This window comes from Oncorhynchus nerka, linkage group LG26 (genome assembly GCF_034236695.1).
Source record: "Oncorhynchus nerka isolate Pitt River linkage group LG26, Oner_Uvic_2.0, whole genome shotgun sequence".
In the NCBI taxonomy this organism is placed as follows: domain Eukaryota; kingdom Metazoa; phylum Chordata; class Actinopteri; order Salmoniformes; family Salmonidae; genus Oncorhynchus; species Oncorhynchus nerka.
In genome coordinates, this window is record NC_088421.1 from 12,630,094 (window position 1) to 12,653,456 (window position 23,363).

General features: G+C 43.2%; 2 protein-coding genes across 12 annotated transcripts; one reads left to right on the forward strand and one right to left on the reverse strand.

Annotated features, from left to right (window-relative positions):
* Positions 1-1,267: 1,267 nt before the first annotated feature.
* On the forward strand, positions 1,268-21,183 carry LOC115110305 (mitogen-activated protein kinase kinase kinase 14-like). 10 transcript variants are annotated; one of them, XR_003860617.2, is made up of 18 exons: positions 8,475-8,679; positions 10,087-10,354; positions 10,455-10,536; positions 10,710-10,944; positions 11,318-11,698; positions 11,809-11,943; positions 12,051-12,180; positions 14,063-14,191; positions 15,122-15,229; positions 15,348-15,508; positions 15,669-15,819; positions 15,990-16,322; positions 16,468-16,580; positions 16,747-16,888; positions 17,069-17,169; positions 17,318-17,547; positions 19,402-20,410; positions 20,565-21,183. XR_003860617.2 is itself a non-coding variant. In XM_029635840.2 (16 exons), exons 2-16 carry the CDS (start codon positions 10,096-10,098, stop codon positions 17,480-17,482), a joined length of 2,625 nt encoding a protein of 874 aa, XP_029491700.1. In that variant the 5' UTR covers positions 1,268-1,374; positions 10,087-10,095; the 3' UTR covers positions 17,483-19,090. The 10 variants fall into 10 exon arrangements, 3 of the variants coding, with proteins under 3 accessions (XP_029491700.1, XP_029491699.1, XP_029491701.1); XR_003860619.2 differs by having other exon boundaries at positions 19,402-19,495; XR_010461184.1 differs by having other exon boundaries at positions 19,402-19,495; positions 20,796-21,183.
* On the reverse strand, positions 19,415-23,250 carry LOC115110306 (apoptosis regulator BAX-like). 2 transcript variants are annotated; one of them, XM_029635844.2, is made up of 7 exons: positions 23,156-23,250; positions 22,385-22,455; positions 21,526-21,574; positions 20,226-20,390; positions 19,972-20,107; positions 19,646-19,750; positions 19,415-19,513 (listed from the first exon to the last, which is right to left on the reverse strand). In XM_029635844.2, exons 1-7 carry the CDS (start codon positions 23,233-23,235, stop codon positions 19,415-19,417), a joined length of 705 nt encoding a protein of 234 aa, XP_029491704.1. In that variant the 5' UTR covers positions 23,236-23,250. The 2 variants fall into 2 exon arrangements, with proteins under 2 accessions (XP_029491704.1, XP_029491706.1); XM_029635846.2 differs by lacking the exon at positions 22,385-22,455 and having other exon boundaries at positions 23,156-23,240.
* Between the last annotated feature and the right edge of the window lie 113 nt (positions 23,251-23,363).

Sequence of the window (23,363 nt, forward strand, 5' to 3'; positions counted from 1 at the left end):
ATGACAGCTTTGCACATTCTTGGCATTCTCTCAACCAGTTTTACCTGGAATGCTTTTCCAACAGTCTTGAAAGTATTCCCACACATGCTGAGCACTTGTTGGCTGCTTTTCCTTCACTCTGCGGTCCAACTTATCCCAAACCACCTCAGTTGGGTTGAGGTTAGGTGATTGTGGAGGCCAGGTCATCTGATGCAGCACTACTTCTTGGTCAAATAGCTCTTACACAGCCTGGAGGTGTGTTGGGTCATTGTCCTGTTGAAAAACAAATGATAGTCCCAATCAGCGCGAACCAGATCATCCGCTCACCTACTCTGCGTCTCACAAAGACACGGCGGTTGGAACCAAAAATCTCAAATGGACAGATTTCCACCGGCCTAATGTCCATTGCTCATGTTTCTTGGCCCAAGCAAGTCTCTTCTTATTATTGGTGTCCTTTAGTAGTGGTTTCTTTGCAGCAATTTGACCATGAAGGCCTGATTCACAGTATCCTCTGAGCAGTTGATGTTGAGTTGTGTCTGTTACTTGAACTCTGTGAAGCATTTATTTGGGCTGCAATTTCTGAGGCTGGCAACTCTAATGAACTTATCCTTATCCTTGAACTTAGTCTTCATTTCCTGTGGTGGTTCTCATGAAAGCCAGTTTCATCATAGTGCTTAATGGTTTTTGCAACTGCACTTAAAGAAACTTTCAAAGTTCTTGAAATGTTCTGCATTGACTGACCTTCATGTCTTAACGTAATGATGGACTGTCGTTTCTCTGTGATTATTTGAGATGTTCTTGCCATACTATGGACTTGGTATTTTACCAAATAGGGCTATCTTCTGTATACCACCCCTACCTTGGCACAACACAACTGATTGGCTCAAATGCAATAAGAAGGAAAGAAATAACTAACATATTTTACTTTTAACAAGGCACACCTATTAATTGAAATGCATTCCAGGTGACTACCTCCTGAAGCTGGTTGAAAGAATGCCAAGAGTGTGCAAAGCTGTCATCAAGGCAAAGGGTGGCTACTTTGAAGAATATAAAATATAAATTATATTTTGATTTGTTTAACCTTTTTTTGGTTACTTTCAGGTTCGATATAACTAAATTGAGAAAAGTTGTGCCTACATTGTGAAAATATTTAGACTGCGTTTAGACAAGCAGCCCAATTCAGATTTTTGATGTTTACTAAAGTAATTGTACACAAGAACCACACACATCCTACATTCAAACCTAACTTCGAAAACGATCATGTACTTTCGATTTTCAGATCTACACCCCTCCGATGACGCAATTTTCAACGTTAGACATTTTTAGCGAACTGTGTAGATGCTGAAAACAGCCGACGCCTTTTATCAATTGCAAAAACAACAGACCTGAACAAAGGTAAGTCAATATGAACTATAAATATATTAGAATTGAATATGTCCACAAGATTAATAACTTTCTTAGCAAATGGGTTGAAGTACATTTGAAATGGCGGAGGAAAAGGAGGTGAAGTGAAGTCGCGTCAACATTTTTTCTCGACCATAGCATAATGATAATTTTTTATTTAACGACTTAACGTTAATTACTTAAGAACTTCTTAGTTGTTACATTTAAGATAACAAATGACCCAGGTAGATGTTATGCACGAAGTTTCCACATAGGCTATTACAGTAGATATTGCCATATATTACAGTACAGTACACGGCCTGTTGACGATAGTATCTTCTGACCCGGGTGCTTTGTTAAGAGGAGCCAACGCGTGCTGCAAACATGAACACGTATCGCTTGCAGAACGTTTTTTGGAAACATAAGGAACGTGTCTTGCAGATCAGAGAGAAATAACCTTTTGTTCTCATAAAACAAAAGTTTAAATTACTACGCACCTTTATTGGGTTAGTGTTCCCACACGCCCAAATATATCTCCAATATACATCGCTTGTTTATGGAAGACATAGGTGGCCACCTGGGCTAATTAGCTATCTAATGCGATCCGAACACGTGTGTAAGTGTAACTGGGGAGGAAGTGTAGTTCCTCAACTGGATGGAGGCTTGCACAGCTTGTGGATCTGTGCAAAACGCTACAGTAAAGTGTATATTTTTTTTATTTGAAGGATTCTTTCTCGCTGATATGAAAGACAACGGGCAAATCAAATTGTATTTTTTCACAAACACATGGTTAGGAGATGTTAATGCGAATGTAGCGAAATGCTTGTGCTTCTAGTTCCGATCATGCAGTAATATCCAACGAGTAATCTAACCTAACAATTTCACAACAATTACCTTATACACACAAGTGTAAAAGAATGAATAAGAATGTGTACATAAAAAAATATATGAATGAGTGATGGTATAGAACGGCATAGGCAAGATGCAGTGGATGGTATAGAGTACAGTATATACATATGAGATGAGTAATGTAGGGTATGTAAACATTATATTAAGTGGCATTGATTAAAGTGGCTAGTGATACATTTATTACATCAATTTTTAGCATTTTTAACATATCAACATATGTTTTGAAAACCGGTTGGAAAGTCATGATTGTTGACTTTTTTAAACTTTAAAACACAGCATCGGAATTGTATACTGAACAAAAATATAAACGCAACATGCAACAATTTCAAAGATTTTACTGAGTTGCAGTTTATATAAGGAAATAGTCAATTGAAATAAATTCCTTAGGCACTAATCTATGGATTTCACATGACTGGGAATACAGATCTGTATCAGTTGGTCATAAGTAGGGGTTTGGAACACAAAACCAGTCAGTGTCTGGTGTGACCACCATTTGCCTCATGCAGCACGACACATCTCCTTCACATAGAGTTGATCAGGCTGCTGATTGTGGGCTGTGGAATGTTGTCTCACTCCTCTTCAATGGCTGTGCGAAGTTGCTGGATATTGTCCAGAACTGGAACACGCTGTCGTACACGTCGATCCAGAGCATCCCAAACATGCTCAATGGGTGACATGTCTGCTGAGTATTCAGGCCATGGAAGAACTGGGACATTTTCATCTTCCAGGAATTGTGTACAGATCCTTGTGACATTGGGCTGTGCATTATCATGCTGAAACATGAGGTGATGGCGGCGAATGAATGGCACGACAGTTGTCCTCAGGACCGCCACACGGTATCTCTGCGCATTCAAATTGCCATAGATAAAATGCAATTGTGTTCTTTGTCCGTAGTTTATGCCTGCCCATAACGCCACCATTTGTCAATCTGTTCACAACGTTGACATCAGCAAACTACTCGCCCACACGACGCCATACACGTGGTCTGCGGTTATGAGGCCAGTTGGACATTCTGCCAAATTCTCTAAAATGATGTTGGAGGCAGCTTATGGTAGAGAAATGAACATTCAATTATCTGGCAACAGCTCTGGTTGACAGTGCTGCAGTCAGAATTGCACGCTCCCTCAAAACTTGGGTTTTTCATGCTAGCAGTTTAATTTAGTCTAGTAGTTGCAGAATTTGATAAGCCAATTTGGCCTATCAACCCTCTACCAGTTGTCTGTACAGGGTCTGCTGTCACTCTTCCAGTATGCAATATATAGGCTTTGGCAGTATACCGTATATACCAATACAGCAGAGAAATTGAGTCTCGCGCTTTAACGCTTTTAGTTGTTGTTGAAATGAATCCACTATGCTGTTTACTTTCTGCATATACGTATGTTATATCGCTGATTCTACTTTTATAAACACCTGCAGTCAACTTGTGCAATTCTCCAGGCAATAAAGCAGATCGCGTTCTTCATTTCACCTCTCACATTATTTTACATTATGAAGCTCACTGGTAGTCCCGTCACATGTTGCCTTTTGAGTCACTCACTGTTGTGCAGCATACACAATAGCATAGTTACAGTATTGAATTCACAACTAAATGTTTGCAGCTAGATATAACTATTAAGTTAACTGTCTAAAAATGTGCTAAATGCTCTGAGGTTGTGCATTTGGATAGCTGACATAGTAGCTAGTTATCTACCAAGCTTCACTCCATTGATCTTCGTGGGTGGAGTGGGATTTTTGGAGTAGGGAAAATATTTTTGTAATATGATTTCCTTGCCGGGCCCACTCTCATTCACAAGGGGGCGATAGCAACGTTTTTTCATTTTGTGACTTTCCTTGCTAGTAGTAGCTAGCTGGCAGCCACTGAGATATAATAAGAACTGGAGACCGCATCCAAGATGTCCAACCGTTGTTTTCAAGGTAGATCTACTCATGTTCACATACGCCGATTCATGGACCATGTATACCTCGGTTGCATCCGATTTATACAGCCAACATCTCCTACGCACAGGGAGCAGCCATGACGTCATCACGTCATCCAAAAACATGGCAGACATTGGATGAATATAACATTTTAATATCTTCGGCTGTGAGTGATGGAAAACATTCAGCCTCAACTACAATTATTTGAATAACGAAATTAATGATTTGTGCACAAAGGTGATGACTGAAGTGTCTCATTAGGAATTCTCTATGTCTGATGCATTATTAGCACCTGTCACGTTGTTCGAAATAATGATGGTCGGACCAAGGCGCAGCGTACATAGAGTTCCACATATTTTAATGAATAAACTTAAGCAAATACAAAACAATAAACGAACCGTGACGACAATTCAGTGCTAACAGGCAACTAAACATAAACAATATCCCATAACCCACAGGCGACAAAAATGCTACTTAAGTATGATCCCCAATTAGAGACAACGATAACCAGCTGCCTCTAATTGGGGATTATACAAATCACCAACATAGAAAATCAAACCTAGAACCCCACAGAAAATATAAACTAGATTTTTTTTTTTAACCTAGTCACGCCCTGACCTACTCTACCATAGAAAATACAGGTTTTCTATGGTGAGGACGTGACAGAACCAGAATAAATAGGTGTTGTCTTTCTGGCGTGTGAAGGATGTGTTTCTATGCACAGAGGCCTTCACCCCCTCTGATACCCAGCCTTATTCACTCATTGAGACATTCATTTTGGATTCCCATGAGTTTCTTGAGTTTCCCATGAATGAATGCCTCTTAACAGTGCTCTGTGAGGGACTGGGGGGCCCAGAAGTACTGGCAGGTATCCAGGAATGGCGGAGGCGTACTGGTGTGTTAAATTATCCAGGTCCTGCAGGAGATGGAGCCCTCGGCTGTTCTTACTCAAGCCTCTGGTATTCTGCTAATCTGAGTGGGCGTATATGAGTCAGTGGTCATTGTGTGTCTGTGTGTATCCATCCTGAATCTTTTCAGCAGTTCCATCTGCAGCCATTCCTCTATTTGTTCCTTTCTTTGTTGTATCCTCTACAGTCTACATTCACTCCCCCAAAATATAGCTGCCATTTTTGGATCCCCTTTCCACCCCTCCTCCCCTTCTTGTCCTTTCTGCCCCCACATTCTCTCACTCCTCCACCAAGATTCCAACTGTCCCCCACCCCTCTGCTCACTGAGTATCATGCTCGTGTTTTTCATGCATGTGTTTTTGATAGGGAGTCGAGAGGTCCTCAAACACAGTTACATTTGTCACATTGACAGATAGACAGGGGCCTACATTGTTATAACAAAGTTGTTACATTGCTGTAATAACACAACATAGAGAAACAAAAAACTGAATCTGCACAGTTGACCAAATACTGAGTACAGCTAGGGGAGGACTTAGTTTATATATCACAATGACTGGTCCCTTTGGTCAGAGTGGTTTTCTGGGCTGTGGAGTGCAGCTCTACAACCTATCATTAGCCTGTAGTTCTCATAGTTTAACCTCTTCAAGAGGTTTTTAAGAGGGCAAATGACTTGTGAGTGACCCATCAAGGCCAGAGGATGTAGGCTAATCCCAGGATAGAAAATGATCACCTCTGTTTAAGCGATCACAAGTAAAATAAAGCAAGAGTCAAGGGTGATGATAAGTTCATATACTGTAGGCTACATGCTTTAAGCTGTCACTCACTGCTATGATTTGATACAAGAGTTGGCTGTTTGACATGTCCAAATGTGGTCCCTGAGTTTCCTTGCCCTTTAGTGACTCTGTTCTGAGTAATGTGTTGTTCCTCTCAAAAAAAGAGGAAACCGAAAAAGGAAGTGAGGTTTTCCCAAACTCAAAAAGGTGGCCGACCTTTTCCCTGCTATGAGTTAAAACCTCACAATTCTCACATGTAATCCTCACGAGTCAATCTGATGTTGTTTTATTTATTAAAATGATTATAACAAGGGAAAACAGCAGGGGCTAAAGGTCTGGAGTTCAACACCCATAACTAAAAATTATAGATTATACAACAGAGGGGATTTGATAGCAGCATCATTGATTTATGGGTGCACATACAGTGGGGCAAAAAAGTATTTAGTCAACCACCAATTGTGCAAGTTCTCCCACTTAAAAAGATGAGAGAGGCCTGTAATTTTCATCATAGGTACACTTAAACTATGACAGACAAAATGAGAAGAAGAAAAATCAGAAAATCACATTGTAGAATTTTTGATGAATTTATTTGCAAATTATGGTGGAAAATTAGTATTTGGTCACCTACAAACAAGCAAGATTTCTGGCTCTCACAGACCTGTAACTTCTTCTTTAAGAGGCTCCTCTGTCCTCCACTTGTTACCTGTATTAATGTCACCTGTTTGTACTTGTTATCAGTATAAAAGACACCTGTCCACAACCTCAAACAGTCACACTCCAAACTCCACTATGGCCAAGACCAAAGAGCTGTCAAAGGACACCAGAAACAAAATTGTAGCCCTGCACCAGGCTGGGAAGACTGAATCTGCAATAGGTAAGCAGCTTGGTTTGAAGAAATCAACTGTGGGAGTATTTATTAGGAAATGGAAGATATACAAGACCACTGATAATCTCCCTCGATCTGGGGCTCCACGCAAGAGCTCACCCCGTGGGGTCAAAATGATCACAAGAAAAGAACGGTGAGCAGAAATCCCAGTACCACATGGGGACCTAGTGAATGACCTGCAGAGAGCTGGGACCAAAGTAACAAAGCCTACCATCAGTAACACACTACGCCGCCAGGGACTCAAATCCTGCTGTGCCAGACGTGTCCCCCTGCTTAAGCCAGTACATGTCCAAGCCCGTCTGAAGTTTGCTAGAGAGCATTTGGATGATCCAGAAGAAGATTGGGAGAATGTCATATGGTCAGATGAAACCAAAATATAACTTTTTGGTAAAAACTCAACTCGTCGTGTTTGGAGGACAAAGAATGCTGAGTTGCATCCAAAGAACACCATACCTACTGTGAAGCATGGGGGTGGAAACATCATGCTTTGGGGCTGTTTTTCTGAAAAGGGTCCAGGACGACTGATCCGTGTAAAGGAAAGAATGAATGGGGCCATGTATCGTGAGATTTTGAGTGAAAACCTCCTTCCATCAGCAAGGGCATTGAAGATGAAACGTGGCTGGGTCTTTCAGCATGACTATGATCCCAAACACACCGCCCGGGCAACAAAGGAGAGGCTTCGTAAGAAGCATTTCAAGGTCCTGAAGTGGCCTAGCCAGTCTCCAGATTTCAACCCCATAGAAAATCTTTGGAGGGAGTTGAAAGTCTGTGTTGCCCAGCAACAGCCCCAAAACATTACTATTCTAGAGGAGATCTGCATGGAGGAATGGGCCAAAATACCAGCAACAGTGTGTGAAAACCTTGTGAAGACTTACAGAAAACGTTTAACCTCTGTCATTGCCAACAAAGGGTATATAACAAAGTATTGAGATAAACTTTTGTTATTGACCAAATACCTATTTTCCACCATAATTTGCAAAAAAATCATTCAAAATCCTACAATGTGATTTTCTGGATTTTTTTTCTCATTTTGTCTGTCATAGTTGAAGTGTACCTATGATGAAAATTACAGGCCTCTCATCTTTTTAAGTGGGAGAACTTGCACAATTGGTGGCTGACTAAATACATTTTTGCCCCACTGTAACTTTGGCTATATGCAGAACATAACTAGGGTGTTCCTGTGGACATGATTGATGCGACTACTCTGGCCTGATGGGATCAAGTCGCTTATTCATGCATCATCGTTTGCTTGATATTAGACCGTGAGTGTGTTTTAAGAGCATATCCCTGAACCCTGACCCCTTTCTGCAGCCCCAACGCAGCACAATGAGAGGCTTAAAGTGTGGCCAAAGAGTATAACATAGTCTAGTACATAACTAACACGTGGCCCCTTGCTTTGGGGAATTAGATCATCAGGGTTTGTTGTTTTGGGTCCCAAATGAACATTTAAAGAGTTAGACAGGTTAGATTTGGACACTGTTGGGTGCACTTTTTAATAATGTGCTCTAATTTTCCCATTATTTAGGGAGAGTGAAAATGGGACAGAAAGACACTGAGCATAAGTGAGAGAAAGAGAGAGCGCAGAAAGAGCAAGACAGCCCTGCTGCTGCAGAGAAAAGAGGGAGGGGGGATGTGGGGAAGTGAGATGGATTTCCCGTAAATCACCATCAACCAATCACAGCTCCTACCCCGGTTGGCAGTAGGCCAGTGGGATCAAGCGACACCAAGCAACTGAGATACACAGCAAGATTACAGAGTGAAGTAGAGAGAGAGAGAGTCGAAAGAGACCTATATTACAGAGCGTGAGTTATCATTTGGAAGGATAGGGGTATTTACTAGCAGAATATTTGACTTCAGTTTAGTTTAGTGAAAAACGGATAACCAGAAGAGACTGCAGACCTGCAATTCGGACCTGCCTCTGTTGGTAGGTCTATGTTTCCTTCCTCAGCGTCTATTTTTCTGTCCAGTTCTTTGTCAAAGGGCCTGTTCTTACTTCCGCCCCACTTGATTTCAGTTGGGGTGTGGTGCTGTGTTTTGGAGGAGGGGTACGTGTGCGGAGCTCTTGCTTTAGCAGGAAGTCATGATCAGTGAATGACAAAGCTGGTGTGCCTGATCAGAGTCTGGGTTAGACAAAGTGTGTGTGGAGGAGGGGAATGAGAGATTGACAGGAAAGTGGAGGAAAATTCACTGAACAGTGTGTGGAGTGTTTTATTTGAATGCTATACAGGTTCTAAGAGATTTCAAACAAGATTTGCATATCCGGGTATAAACATTTACATAGCATTTACCCTGGCAGTCAACCTGAGCTTGGCGTGTCATAAAGGGAACCGGGCACCTGTCTAAGGGAAGATCAAAAGTGAGGGGGAAAGATAAACTCCTGTGAAGTGCTGGCACACTGATGCAACATGCAGCAACCCTAGCTCTACAGCTCTCCGCTTACAGTGCTCACTAAGCGGGCCTAGGTCCAAAGCCTTTCTGGCCTTTCTCTACTGAATTAAACATGCTCAGATCAGAGGGGTTTTCATTTGAAATACATACTCCATGCTTGATGCACACACAGACACACACACACACATTATATTCTGTGGAACTGAGGCAGTTCTGTTCCTTGAGCATGCCATGTAGCAGTCTTTACAACACAACTACTTCCTGGTGTTAACTACACAGTTGTAACTGTCAAAACAAGGCCGTGATCGAGTTTCCTGTTTCATTCGCTCACCGCAAAACGTGAAGTTTCAGCAGAGAAGGAGTTGCGATCAAGTTTCTGTGTCAAGCATACACTTCCTCCATGTTGAGAAATGTATATGTTTCAAATCAAATTTTATTGGTCACATGCACCGAATACAACAGGTGTGGTCTTTACCGGGAAATACTTACTTACGAGCCCATTCCCAACAATGCAGAGTTAAAAAGTACAAAAAATATTTACAAGGCAGAGATAAACAATACAAGGCAGAGATAAAAAATTACTAGATTGACTTGTTTCACTGCCACACAAAGCCGGACATTATTCCATTCTTAGCAGGTGCGAAGTTCAATTGACATGAGGGAGGCTCTTTCCAGAAGTTAACAAGCTATACTGGGGTTTTTGATTACCCAGTCGCTGTCCCAGCAGTCACAAGCTCTGCTCCGCTCTCTGCTAATGGACAGGTGTGAGGATCGCTTAGATCAGCAAGTTGGTTGTTGTGGAGATGTGCTTCAAATGAAGTGCTGTACACTGAGCTGTTCAAGGACGGACCGTTTTGAATAGTCCAGCCAACAGCGAAGTCAGTAAACAGGATAAAACCATGTTTTATTCTGAATTGACATAATTTTCTGTTTCCTTTTCCAGCAGGTGAGAATGGCGGTGAATCAAAGGATCTTTAACTCGACCAGACCATTCTCAGGGTCACCCCAAATAGAGCTGAAGGGGTCTTACCCAAGCCTCCCCAGCCCAGAAGACAGGACGAGTGACGAGGAGGGGAAGGAGAGCGAAGGGGACTTCATGGCTTGTTTAAAACCCAGACTAATTCAAGTCCTAACGCAGGGCACAGCAGAACAAGTGGGTGAAGCAGGTCCACTGAACTATCAGAAGAACTCGTTCATAGCCCAGGCTGAATGTGAGTATACTAAGGACGGGCGATACTAGTTTTGATAGGATTAATTACAGAGAGAGAGAGAATGGCACCAAGCTAACACCTGCTGTCTGTGCTTCCCCAGGTGAAACCCAAGACTCCCAGCAGTTCAGCCCTTCCTGCTCCGAACGCTCCTATGTCGGGTCCCCCAACTGCTTAATCAACCGGTATGACCTCACGTATCCCTCCATAACACACTCCATTATCTCTCCTTCCAACTATCTCAATCTTTGGTTTTCTTCTTTAGCTACAAAGCATTGGTTAAACCAATGTCTTCTTACAGTTTTGGGTTTTCGTGACAGTACTGCATTCACACAGGCATTGCTGTTGTCTTCCACAGGGACTCATCAGAGCACAACAATGTGGCGTGTTCCACCGCAGCCTCCAACCAGGACCAACCAGGCTCCCCGGCCCACTGCTCCCCCAAGAAGAAGCCAAGGAAGAAACAGAAGAGGAAGGAGAAGAAAGAGGAGCAGAGGGAGACAGGGAAGCAGAGACAGAGACGTAGAGTACCTTCTGGTGTCCCTGAGCAGGAGACCCAGACTGGCAGTTCTCCTCAACTGATCCAGACCCAGGTAAGATGAACACTCTCCCTGTAACATCCTACTGTCAGACACAAAATGGATGACGTTGAACTCTAGTTGAACTTGAAGTGCCTTTCTTATGATTCATAGTCTGTAGTATGAACCGTAGACGGTCTCATATAGTGTTTGAGCTTCTATCAGCAAACATCCTAACACAAACATTAGCCTTCCAACCGGGAGGAAGTGATTCAGAGAACTCTTGACTGTCTGACAAAGCTTCCTTTCAGGTGTCCATACTAGTCTTGAAGCCTCACCCACATAGATAGTTGTCAGTGTCAGTATCATCACCTGAAGGTGAAAGTTCTTTCCTGGCAGACAGTCACCTTTAATCACCGGGTGGTTGGTTTGTCTTTCTCCCCTTTAGGAGGACGCTTCAGAGCCATTAAGTAACATCAGCACTTCATACAGTAGCAGTATCCCGAGTTTAGAGGCGCATGACACAAGACGCCCCCCTTACCCACTCCAGGACTGCAACAGGGGCCCCAGCCATTCCCATCCATGCTGGGGCCCCCAGGTGTTTAGCCCCTCCTGCAACCTCTCCACCTATGGGCAGGAGAGTGACTCGGACTCTCCTCTCAGCAGTGTGGGAGACTGTTCGTTGGCCCTAGCAGGGCTCAGGGGCAGTGTCAGTCAGGAGGACCAATGCTACGCAGGTCCCTTCTGCAAAGACGTGGAAAGGCATGTCTGGGAGAAGGAGGGAGAAGTCTCAGAGACTGACACAAACGAGGGCCTGATCTTCAATGAGGTAACTATCCAGACTGCAATAGTTGTCGATTAAATGCAGTTGTTTACTTGTGTCTTTTTCTGATTCCTCCTTATTCACTCAGCCAATTGTTCCCTCTTATTTCCTATTAGAATATTCAGCCTGTGAATTATGAGTACAGGGAGGGGAAGGACTACAGCCTCTGCAAGTCTATCAACACAGGGTCATACGGGGAAGTGCACAGTGTGCAAGACAACAGAACACACTTCAGATTTTGCGCTAAAAAGGTACAACAGCACTTACACTCTCTGTGTACACTCTCTGTGTACATTATCTGTGTGTTATCTCTCACTATTGATAACTATTGAACTCTCGTCCCTCTCCTTCCTCCCAGATTCTCCTGAAGAGTTTTAGTAGTGAGGAAGTGGGTACGTGGAGTGCCCTGAAGTCTCCTCGTGTGGTGGAACTCTTCGGAGTGATCAGAGAGGGGCCCTACGTCGTCCTCTTCATGGACCTCAAAGCTGGTGAGCTATACACTATACTGTACCTCGATCTCAGGCAGTGACCTGGATGCTAGTTATGTGCGGGCAAGCTTTTTGTTCACCTGCACCCACCCACAATTTCTAATAACCCATCCGCAACCGCCAGACTATATGTGATAAGGTGACAATCTGAGGCCCGACCCTAACCCGCTAACATAGAAAAATGCTGTAGGCTATAGTCAAAAGACAGTGGAATTATTTTTTGACAGGGGGTGCAGATTTTCTCCTGATTTTAGATATGTTTCTGCTTATAATTTCTAACATTTTGGTTGACTATTTGTTAGTCAACTTGTCTATAATTAAATAGATGCAGCTTTTCTTCTGTCATTTTATGTTGCCCTCAAAGACTATATTAACCCCTGCTCACCAGATTGTCATAAATCAATAGAATGAATGCTTTAATCTAGTTGACATCGGTAGAGTTTTTCTCTGTCATCTTCTTTCATGGAGCAAAGACGTTTAGGGACCAAAGAATAATTAAAGGGGGAATATTTTATGTGGTTGAAATTCTATCAGCTTTTATGATGCTGATAAAGATAGATACCATCTGTAGAGGTACTAACTGAGCATTTGCATTCTCTCAAGATGCTGATAGAAAGAAATCACATTTCACTTGTTCCTGAGTCAGAATTTTGCCTACATTTGGTGTATCATGTTACTGCAAGAAATCCTTAATTTTGAGTTAATATTAAGGCTATGTGGAGTTATAGACCTACAGTCAGTGTCCAGATTTCAGTTTCCATTTAACCCATCTGAACAATAGGCTACAGTTCCCTTGAACTTCCCTATTTGAAGTCCCCGTCTTGTGACTGTTGAATTTGTATAGCGCCTCACAATCATCACACATTTCCCACTTCACCAAATATTTTCCCAACATTACTTTTCTGGCCCTCCTTTCCCTTTATATTCAACATTTCAAAGCGTTTCTCATGTTGAATTAAACTCCTTTTTGCCTCCGTGGATTGACGTAACCTTAAAATTATTATTATTATTTTTTACAAATTACCCCTTTTTTCTCCCCTATTTCGTGGTATCCAATTGGTAGTTACAGTCTTGTCTCATTGCTACGATTCCCGTACGGACTTGGGAGAGGCGAAGGTCGAGAGCCGTGCGTCCTCGGAAACACAACCCAACCCAACCAAGCTGCACTGCTTCTTGACACAATGCCCACAATACCCAACCCTGGAAGCCAGCCGCACCAACACCGTACACCTGGCGACAGTGTGCACTGCGCCCGGCCCGCCACAGGAGTCGCTAGTGTGCGATGGGACAAGGACATCCCTGCCAGCCAAGCCCTCCCCTAACCCAGACGACCTTGGGCCAATTGTCCGTCGCCCCATGGGTCTCCCGGTCGCGGCCGGCTCCTACAGAGCCTGGACTAGAACTCAGAATCTCTTGTGACACAGCTAGCACTACGATGCAGTGTCTTAGACCGCTGTACCACTCGGGAGGCCGACGTAAACCTTTTTTGCCCGTTCCCAAAAGCATGTGGTTATTGGCATGTAGGCTATTTGGCGTTAGTACAGTTAGAACCCTAGGTTTATGCACTAATGCCAGGTAGCCTAAAATAATTAAAGAACATCCTCAGTGTAGCCTATAGATATAAATTGCACAGGAATGACACATTTATGGATTTTTAAAGGTATTGTTTTCCATTTATTCAACACGCCACCCACCCTCCCTTCATCCACAGAATATTTATTGACCCTAAGTGCGTCCGGTTTATGAGTCAACCAGGGCATCACTACTAGACGCCTCTTTTAAGAGTTTCTCGAAGAATGCCTCAGATCACCACTATGATTTTGAGGTGATTTTCCATCACCCATTGACCCCTCCTGCCCTCTTCTCTATTATCTGCTTCTAGGTTCTGTGGGTCAGCTTATTAAAGAGAGGGGTCGGCTACCTGAGGACCTGGCCCTACACTACCACTGTCAGGTCCTGGGGGCGCTGGAACACCTGCTGAAGAGACGAGTGCTGCATCTGGACATAAAGGGTAGGCCGAGACATGAGATAATGAAAAATGACTGACTTAGGAACAAAAATACACCAGAAGGTTCATAAAACACACAGTAACTAAATGTCTGGGCATGTAGACTGACTATGGTGATGACACTAGGCATTTTCAAACTAGGTTTGATTACAGTGTTTGATTACGGTGTTTGATTGCATTGTTTGATTGCGGTGTTTGATTACAGTGTTTGATTATGGCAGCTATTAAAACAGTAATTAAAAGACTTGTGTCTTGACAGTTGACACATGTAAAGAGAAATAGAGAAGCAGACGTTCAGGCTATTCATATTTTGTTTCATATTTTGCCTTGGTGAGAGTAAGTTCTTTCTCGGCTGTTTTTGCAGTTGTTATGTGGAACACAAGAGTCGCAGATCGTGTCTTGATCTCCAGCACCTGTGTTGTGAAACCAGAGCACCACAGGCTGAGAACGCGCCAAGCCGGGAATTTCCCACAGCGTGACTCACCGCTGCTCTTTAGAGGGCGCAAGCGCTCGCCAGCCAGAGAGAGGGAGAGACAGAACTCGAGGAAGAGAGAGAGCGACAGAGCAAAGGATAGACAGTTGGAACCACATGGCTCAGTGCTCAGATGCCACCTGGTGTCAGATAAGCTACACCACAGGCACAGATACAACAGGGAGGTTTTGCCAAGTCACCTGCTGCCTGTCTATTATGCTATAAGCCCCAGATTCATTCCTTCCCCAACAGCTGTTTCTTAATAGCCAACATGACTTGGATTTGACTCTCTTTTCCCCCTGGTTACCAGAACCTTGCCCCATCTGCATAGCTACAGCGCTGCTAAATATGGCTGTCTCATCCCAGGATTATAGAACAACAATAACCAAATCCAGTATATAGCCATAGATTAACATGCCTTCCTGTGTGTGTGTGTACGTGTGCGTGTGTGTGTGTTGCAGCGGACAATGTGTTGCTGTCAGAGGATGGGAGGGACACTTTTCTGTGTGACTTTGGACACTCGGAGAGAATGGACATTGGTGGACAGAGCCTAAGTGCATCCCAAGGAGGTAGCAAAATATGAACTCAAGACCACACTAGACAAAAAAAAAAGGGATACACCAAAAAAATAAAGTGTTTGACCTGGTTGTCATGTCTGAATGTATACTCTGTGTATGTGCGTGGAAGCAGATCTGAAGGGGACAGAGACACACATGGCCCCGGAGATTGTGAAAGGGGAAACCCGCGGAGCCAAAGCAGACGTGTGGAGCAGCTGCTGCATGTTACTGCACATGCTCAATGGCTGCCAGCCCTGGACACGATACTACTCCCGCCCACTGTTATTCAAGGTATCCTTCAACACAACAACACCCTGTCTTCATACTTGACATGTGACAACTATGTTTAACTTTTGATGTTTAAAAAAAAAAAATCGGAGCCAATATTAGGCCTCCAATTGGATTGAATCTTCATGTCGTGGATTCATTGTTCGTATGGCTATGGTTACAGATAGCCAATGAACCACCGCCTCTGAGGGAGATCCCGCCCGATTGTAGTCCCTTCACTGCTGATGTCATAAAGGTGGGACTACAGAAGGAGCCAACCAAGAGGGCCTCTGCCCCGGAGCTCAAGGGAAGAGCAGCCAGAGCTCTGAGAGAAGGTGAGGGTGTAGCACCACCACTGTTTTTAGATCTGTGCTTAGATGTTAAAAACTGTGGCTGTTAACCATGTTCATTTGAATACTGGCTAACAAATCTACTGCCTTTAGATCAGTCCTTAGATGTTATAACTTTGTTATAACTGACTAACAACCCTAATGTGTGTCTTTAGTGGGAGGACTCAGCAGCCCCATCAGAGGGTCCTATAAGGAGCCCCTACAGATAGATGACAGCCCCGGCCAGTCTAGCCAGCCCTGGCCTCCCTTCAGCAGAGACACCTGCTCTGAGGAGAACCATAAGCTATTGCTGGAATCCATGAACCCAGGGAGCAGAGAGCTGAACAATGATGAGGAGGAGGAAGGTAGTGAGGCAGACACAGAGGAGACAACCTCACCTCCAGACTCACCTCGCTCTCTACTGACACAACTCCATGAATGGCAAAATCCCAAGATGGCCGACGTCACCTCCAACGTGTCTGAGCTTGAACTGCGCAAACTGGAGAGAGGTAAGGATTGTTGCAACATTCTGCATGTTTGCTGTCTGTCAGTCTGTGTATCTCAGTTCATTTTACTTGATGTATATCCTTGTGTGTCTATATCAACTCAAGTCAACTCCTCTGTTCTTAACGCTCCCCTTCTGTTCGTCTGCAGAGTTCTACCTGACCAGTCTGTCTCAGCTGCACTCAGCAGAAACCCAGGAGCAGCTACTGTCCTGCCTGAGCAGCAGTGACTGTTACTCCAACAGGGACTTATGGGACAGAAAGGTAACCCACCATACAAACCTGCCATACCTGACATGTTAGATAATATGAACAGCTGTAGGGTGTGTAATGTGTTTCTGTGGGTTGGTATCTGGATCTCTCGGTCACATTATCAACCCATTCACGGTTCTCCCTCTATTTTCCCTGTCTCCCTCCTCCCTGACTACAGGACTCTGGCCGTTGGTCCATCAGCCCAGGTGATGACCTCAGCTCTGGCGTGTTCTCCTACAACAGCCAACCGGACGGACAGATTCTCAGTATGGACTGGCTGGTTCACCAAAGCCACCTGTCTCCACCCCGATGCTTTGAGGGTGAGTGACATCGTTAGCTGAACCTGGAAGGTGCTACAGCTCAGGATGTTTAGATAAGAGGATCATGTCATATTTTTTCCCACTGGATAGGATCTCATTCCCATAGAGATATCACTCATGCTGAGAAAGCATGTGCAGTGCACTCATGTTGGCTGTTTCTCTGCACTGTGATTGGCTCAGGAGTGGACGTCTGCATCACAGACGTAAATGGGCAAAGCATCCGGATCCGAGAGAAACGTAGGGTGAAGGTGGGCCACATTGCCACGGGGATCAGCGACCAGGTGAGTGAGGAATCATGGTAGACCCCTGACAACAAGTCATGCACAATCATATTTTCATGTTTATGCTCTTGTCCTTTTCACAGGCGACTACACAGTCCTTCATTACACCACAATAAATCTTACACCTGTGTGTCTCTCTCCCCCCTAGATCTCTGAGAGGGTGTTCACCATGGAGACTCAGGAGCGGGAGCCAGTGGCCCATGATGAGGAGGTGCAGGACTCTGGCCTCCTGCTCCGCTGTGTCCCTGCTCCTGACTACAGCCAGGCCTGGAGATGGAGGGTCAAGGAGGGGGTGCTGGAGACTCGTGACTGAGCCATCAACTCCCCCCATTCATCAGTAGCAGTCTCATCAAGCTTCAGGACTGTAGACTCACTCCTGTACGCCGGTCTCAGTCTATCCTGCTTTTTATCAAACTGTGTGTTATGCATAATCTTCTTAAGGATCGTACCCTTATTTCCAATTTTGGCCTAAAATGACAACCCATATCTAACTGCCTGTTGCTCAGGACCTGAAGCAAAGATATGCATATTCTTGACACCATTTGAAAGGAAACACTTTGAAGTTTGTAGAAATGTCAAATTAATGTAGGAGAATATTAACGGCAGGGATTCAACCTTTAGAGCCCAGTTCCTACATTTGAATATAAAAATAGATTTTATCAAACAAAACATTTTATCTCTGGGACCCTCAGGATGACAAATCAGAGCAATATTACTGAATGTAAGTACATTATTTACCTTCAGGGGGGAATGTATCAAACCAAGTGGTGTGATAAGTTTGTTGTTGTTGTGCACTCAAACAATAAATGGTATTTTTTTCACTGTAATAGCTGCTGTAAATTGGACAGTGCAGTTAGATTAACAAGAATTTAAACTTTCTGCACATATAAGACGTGTCCATTCTAGTCACATTAGCAACAATCGTCCCGGTATAGGGACACCGATCCCGTAGAGGATAAAGGGACAAATGTCATGGGTTTCTAATAAATGGATATTTACCTTACAGTAACATGGCATCATGTCATGAAATCAAAGCTCTACTCTGGAGAATTTCATATGCATTTGTTGATCAATAGGAAAGATTCAATCCAACTACTGCATTACTATTAGACACTCTCTTATGCTTCCAGTTGATAATTTGTGTATAAGCAGGCAATAGTTTTAAAATCATCTTTTTCACACCCCACAATCTTTCCCCAAATATGTCACAGCTTAAGAAGGATCACAATCCATAAAATGTTTTTATTTTAGGTTCATATTACTAAAACAAACTGTCACTGCAAAAAGATAGTTTCAGGGGACAAGAGTTTTACAAAAGATTTATAGAAAAAGTGAAAAATTTGAACAATATCAAAGCAATTTATTGTAGAAATTAAAAAAAGGACGAAGGCACTGACAACTTAAAAGAAATAAGAAAAAGTTCCCTTATTTGTTAACACATTAACAAAGTGTATAAAAAGAGCATTTGATTGTGAAGGATTATGGTATAGTCTACTTTTAAATAGCCCACCATAGAATACAGTACTTTGAACACTGCTGAGAGAGAGAGGTAAACATCTGTGAGAGGAGGACAGTGCTGTGTGTGTGCAGTAGAATTGCGCACACACACACACACACGCGTACCTGGAACATATGTTGATCCTATGATCACACATAGATGCTCACAGACACACCCCAAAATGCATACTCTAGCAAAGAGATACAATGAAGACGGCTGGAGAGAATGATCAGATAGGAAAAAGGAGACTCAATGGGAGAAGTGCAACAGAAATAAAGCACAGCAGGAAAGCATAGGAGATTCGCATGGCTAACCTGGGGGTGATTTAATGTCATCAGTTCATGTCATAAGACTTAAGCAACAAAATGTCATGCAGCGACTTGTTTGTTTGTAAGAAATAAAAAATAAATTAATTCAAAGATGTGCCCTGGCCGAGTCTCTATACATCTCTTTCTCCTGTATGTGCGGTCAAGAGCCACTCACATTTTCAGCGGTGTAGGGAACAGAGGTAAGTAGAACTTTGAATCTGATTTGATCCTTTGCCATGGATGGAGGGCAGGAAAGAGGAGTGGTTGATCAGGTCCAAACGTAGCTGTTTTTCCATTCCCAACTCTATTTTTCCTCACCTTTTCCTTCCCCAGAAACACTTCCCATTTACCCTCACATCAGGTCTGTCTCTACTACCTAGTTCTCCCAGTCTTATGTCCCTCCCTCTTTGTCCTTTCTTCTCTCAGGCTCTCCTCCCCCTCACATCCTGCGGATGACCAGCACAGTGGTAAGAACTCCAGCGAGGAACACCCCCACGGTCTGCCAGGTGGGAGTGCCAAAGTAGGAACGGATTCCCTCCTAAGAATTAGGAAGAGACCATTGTCTTCAACCATCACTACAACTACAAATTGAAAAACACATTTATAAAAAAAAAAACATGTATGAAACCTGTAAATCAATTTGGGGAAAGCACATCTACTGATTCCTTACCCAGCCACCCTGCTCCCTAATCCAGTTGATCACATGATCTCGCAGGTAGTCTGTGGCCCAGCTGATAATTGTTCTGATGATGTCGGGGACCTTGGTCAACAGAGCCTGAGGAGAGAAAGACGATGCTGTCTTATTACACAATGAAGAAGCCAACTCATCCCAAAACTTGTAAAATGCAATACCATTCCAAGCGTTGCGGTTTTCAAAACAGTGAATCTATTCCGACTGAGATGAGCCCCGTTTCCTTTGTCTAACGGAGGACAAGAGAGCAAGAGATTGATTGAGAGAGGAGAGCTAAATAAAACACAACCACTGACAACCCTCACCTTGATGACCAGCCGACAGGCAAAGTAGAAGAGTGCCACCACCCTGCCCCAGTTGAACTTCCCATCAGAGAAGATCTCACAGGCCACTCTCATAAAAACCTCCTGGCTGGGCTGGAGTGCAGTATCATTTATCATACTGAATGGAAAAACAAGAGAGACGCTCTGAGTATTGCAAACTCCAGAGGTCAATTCAAAGTGAATATCGATTCAAGCAAAGAGCTGGAGTCCCTTTCTAAGTCCTTGGTTTAAGATACCTTTGGAGTTGTGTATTGCCATCCAGCTCATCTCCAATCTGCTGCAGGCACTGGGCCAGTTTCTTGTGGTTGGGGTCACACAGCTCACTCCCGCCCAACTGGGTCTGTAACACTGACAACTGAGTACTGCTGTCAGCATGGCGACGAACCCGCTCATAGATGAAACTGCGAAGAGAGGGTCACCGGTAAACAACCTAGCTAGTATATGTGATCCTTGTCTGATTAATCAGGGTGTAACAAAATTAATTGGTATATACAGCCTGAAACATTGGAGTGCAAAATCTTATAAAATGTTCAACCAGAATGTTGAATTTTTTTTTTTTTGAACTTACTCTACAGGTTGTCTGTGCAGTTTGTCCTTCAGACGCTCGAAATTTGAGACAAATATCCACAGGAAAGTATTGTTTAACAGGCTTTTTAGAGTGCTGGTAGGTCAGATGAATGCGAGCAACGTCTGATCTGTGGTTCGCTGACGCTTGGCTATTGTTTACATATTGTACATATTGTACAGAGGACTGGCCACCCCACATATGCTCTCTCTAATTCTCTCTTTCTTTCTCTCTCTCGGAGGACCTGAGCCCTAGGACCGTGCCCCAGGACTACCTGACATGATGACTCCTTGCTGTCCCCAGTCCACCTGACTGTGCTGCTGCTCCAGTTTCAACTGTTCTGCCTTATTATTATTCGACCATGCTGGTCATTTATGAACATTTGAACATCTTGGTCATGTTCTGTTATAATCTCTACCCGGCACAGCCAGAAGAGGACTGGCCACCCCACATAGCCTGGTTCCTCTCTAGGTTTCTTCCTAGGTTTTGGCCTTTCTAGGGAGTTTTTCCTAGCCACCGTGCTTTTACACCTGCATTGTTTGCTGTTTGGGGTTTTAGGCTGGGTTTCTGTACAGCACTTTGAGATATCAGCTGATGTACGAAGGGCTATATAAATCAATTTGATTTGATTTGATTTACATGTGTTTACGTCGCATTCGTCAGAAGATTGAAAATACACACCAAAAATACAAGCCAACAGAACCATATACCTACCGGCTCAGTAAAAAGCCTGGTAAAAGCCTGGTCAAATTTCAATTGGCTGAAGGACAAACCGCACAGACAACCTGTAGTGTAAGTTCAAATGTAATGTTATTCAACATTCTGGCTTGTAAAGGAACATTTATGATTTGGACTCCAGTGTTTCAGGCTATATGTACCAATTAAATAGTGTATTACAGCCTGATTAAATCAGACAAATGTGAATAAAGAATAAAGGTCACATTCAGGAGTAAACAAGAAGGTATACTCACTCTGTCAGTAATCTTTTTCCCAGTTCTAGTACCTGATCAGTTCCATTACCTGAGAACACAAAGCAACACTGTAGTGAGAGTACTACCAGAACATAAACCAACAGCAGGTAGAGGCAATTTAAGACAATGCCTATGTCTAGGTAGTCTGGCTAACACTGAACTCTTGAAGTCCTCCTGACTCACGTAGGTAGCGTCAGCCAAGGCCAATGTATGGGTGTCTGTCATATCGAAACTGGGGAGTCATAAATATATTATGTAATGGGCTAAACATGATTGAAATGTGACACAAAAATATATTTTTGAACAAGTAGGTACTGAAGTATGCGGGTCTCATGACCAGTTCAGTGTGACATGAATTAACGTGAAAGTTAAAACACCAGCTGACTCATTTTCAGAAGTAGACTTCTCAGCTGACATTAGCAACAGTTGGGCTGGCCCAAGATGTACTACATATAGGTTAGTTGCCAATGATGTTTCTGGAATTACAACCATTAAGAATGAAGTACAACGACTCATTGGACTGCCACACCTGCCCCTACCAGCCCTACATGAGGGCAGCTCCCAATCAGCCCCGTCCAAGCTCTTCTGTGCCCTAGCACCCCAATGGTGGAACCAGCTTCCCCCTGCCCATCTTCCCAAAAACATCTGAAACACTACCCCTTCAAAGAGTATCTTAAATACACCCCCACACACTAACATGCATATTAAACACAGCTAGCTAGCACCCACATACTAGTCTGACGAATCAGTCTGTAATACACTATTAATTGGTATAAACAGCTTGAAACAAATGCCTGCAAAATCTTGTAAATGTTCCTTGCCAGAATGTTGAATAAAATTACATTTAAACTTACTATACCGATTGTCTGTGTGGTTTGTCCTTCATCTTCATTGAGACAAAATATCCCCAGGAAAGTACTGTTAAAAAGACTTTTTAGAGAGCCGGTAGGTATATGGTTCAGTACCAAGGTAAAGGTTGTTTTATATAGGATATTCGGTTCTCTCGCCAATAGCTATTGAACCAAGCATGCCATGACAATGAAAATATATTCTAAACCAGGGAAGGATGGAGAACAATCCATAGGTTTTTTTGTGTATATTTCTCATTTTCTTATCAGATTTCAATCTTCAAAAAGATCTAAGATTAACACACAAAAGGTGTCGATTGTTCTCCATCCTCCTCTGATTCAGAAATAAACGTCACAATACTCCATGTCATGGCATGCTTGGTTCAATACCGAATATCCAATACAAAACAGAATGTTTGGGGTGTATATGTATATACCAATTAACTGTTTATTACAGACTAGCACATAACGTTACAGGCTTACAGGCTAGCTTGGTGAGAAAAGAAACAAGTTAACTATAATGTAGCTTTCCCAGATAGATAGATAACTTAACTACCTAGTTATGTGTATGGGCATGTTTCAGAGATGGGATGGCTGGGTGTTATGTTAGCTAGTTAACCAGCTGGCTAGCTCGACGCGGCTGGGTCCAACCGGTAACAAACCTCAATTATTTAACAAGTTAACTAAACTGTGACAAATACTTTAAGTTCCGGCTCACGATAATTACGATATCAGTGCCACAGTTCCGTATCGATTGTGTTTATCATAGTTATGTCACTTACCTGAATCGCCTCCTCCCGACGGCGTAGCCATCTTGTAACGTTACTAATATTACTTTGAGTCTGCTTCCGCCTGCAGTCATGTGACATATGTTTACAGTAACAGAGGAGTGGCTTCGTGTTGCTCGTTCATGAATGCCAGCTTGTAAGAACACAACGCAGAGGGCCGATAACATTTACGAGTAGTCAATTTACAAAACACTAAGATTAT

Bases quoted from the DNA above. Each gene is read 5' to 3' on its own strand.
- LOC115110306 (XM_029635844.2), bottom strand. From the start codon at position 23,235: ATGACTGCAGGCGGAAGCAGACTCAAAGTAATATTAGTAACGTTACAA. The intron at 22,456-23,155 runs GTAAGTGACATA...CTCTCTAAAAAG, and splicing joins GTCGGGAGGAGGCGATTCAG to TCTTTTTAACAGTACTTTCC. The intron at 21,575-22,384 runs GTATAGTAAGTT...TTGTGTTCTCAG, and splicing joins ACAAACCACACAGACAATCG to GTAATGGAACTGATCAGGTA.
- LOC115110305 (XM_029635840.2), top strand. From the start codon at position 10,096: ATGGCGGTGAATCAAAGGATCTTTAACTCGACCAGACCATTCTCAGGG. The intron at 11,944-12,050 runs GTACAACAGCAC...CCTTCCTCCCAG, and splicing joins TCAGATTTTGCGCTAAAAAG to ATTCTCCTGAAGAGTTTTAG. The intron at 15,230-15,347 runs GTAGCAAAATAT...TGTGCGTGGAAG, and splicing joins CCTAAGTGCATCCCAAGGAG to CAGATCTGAAGGGGACAGAG.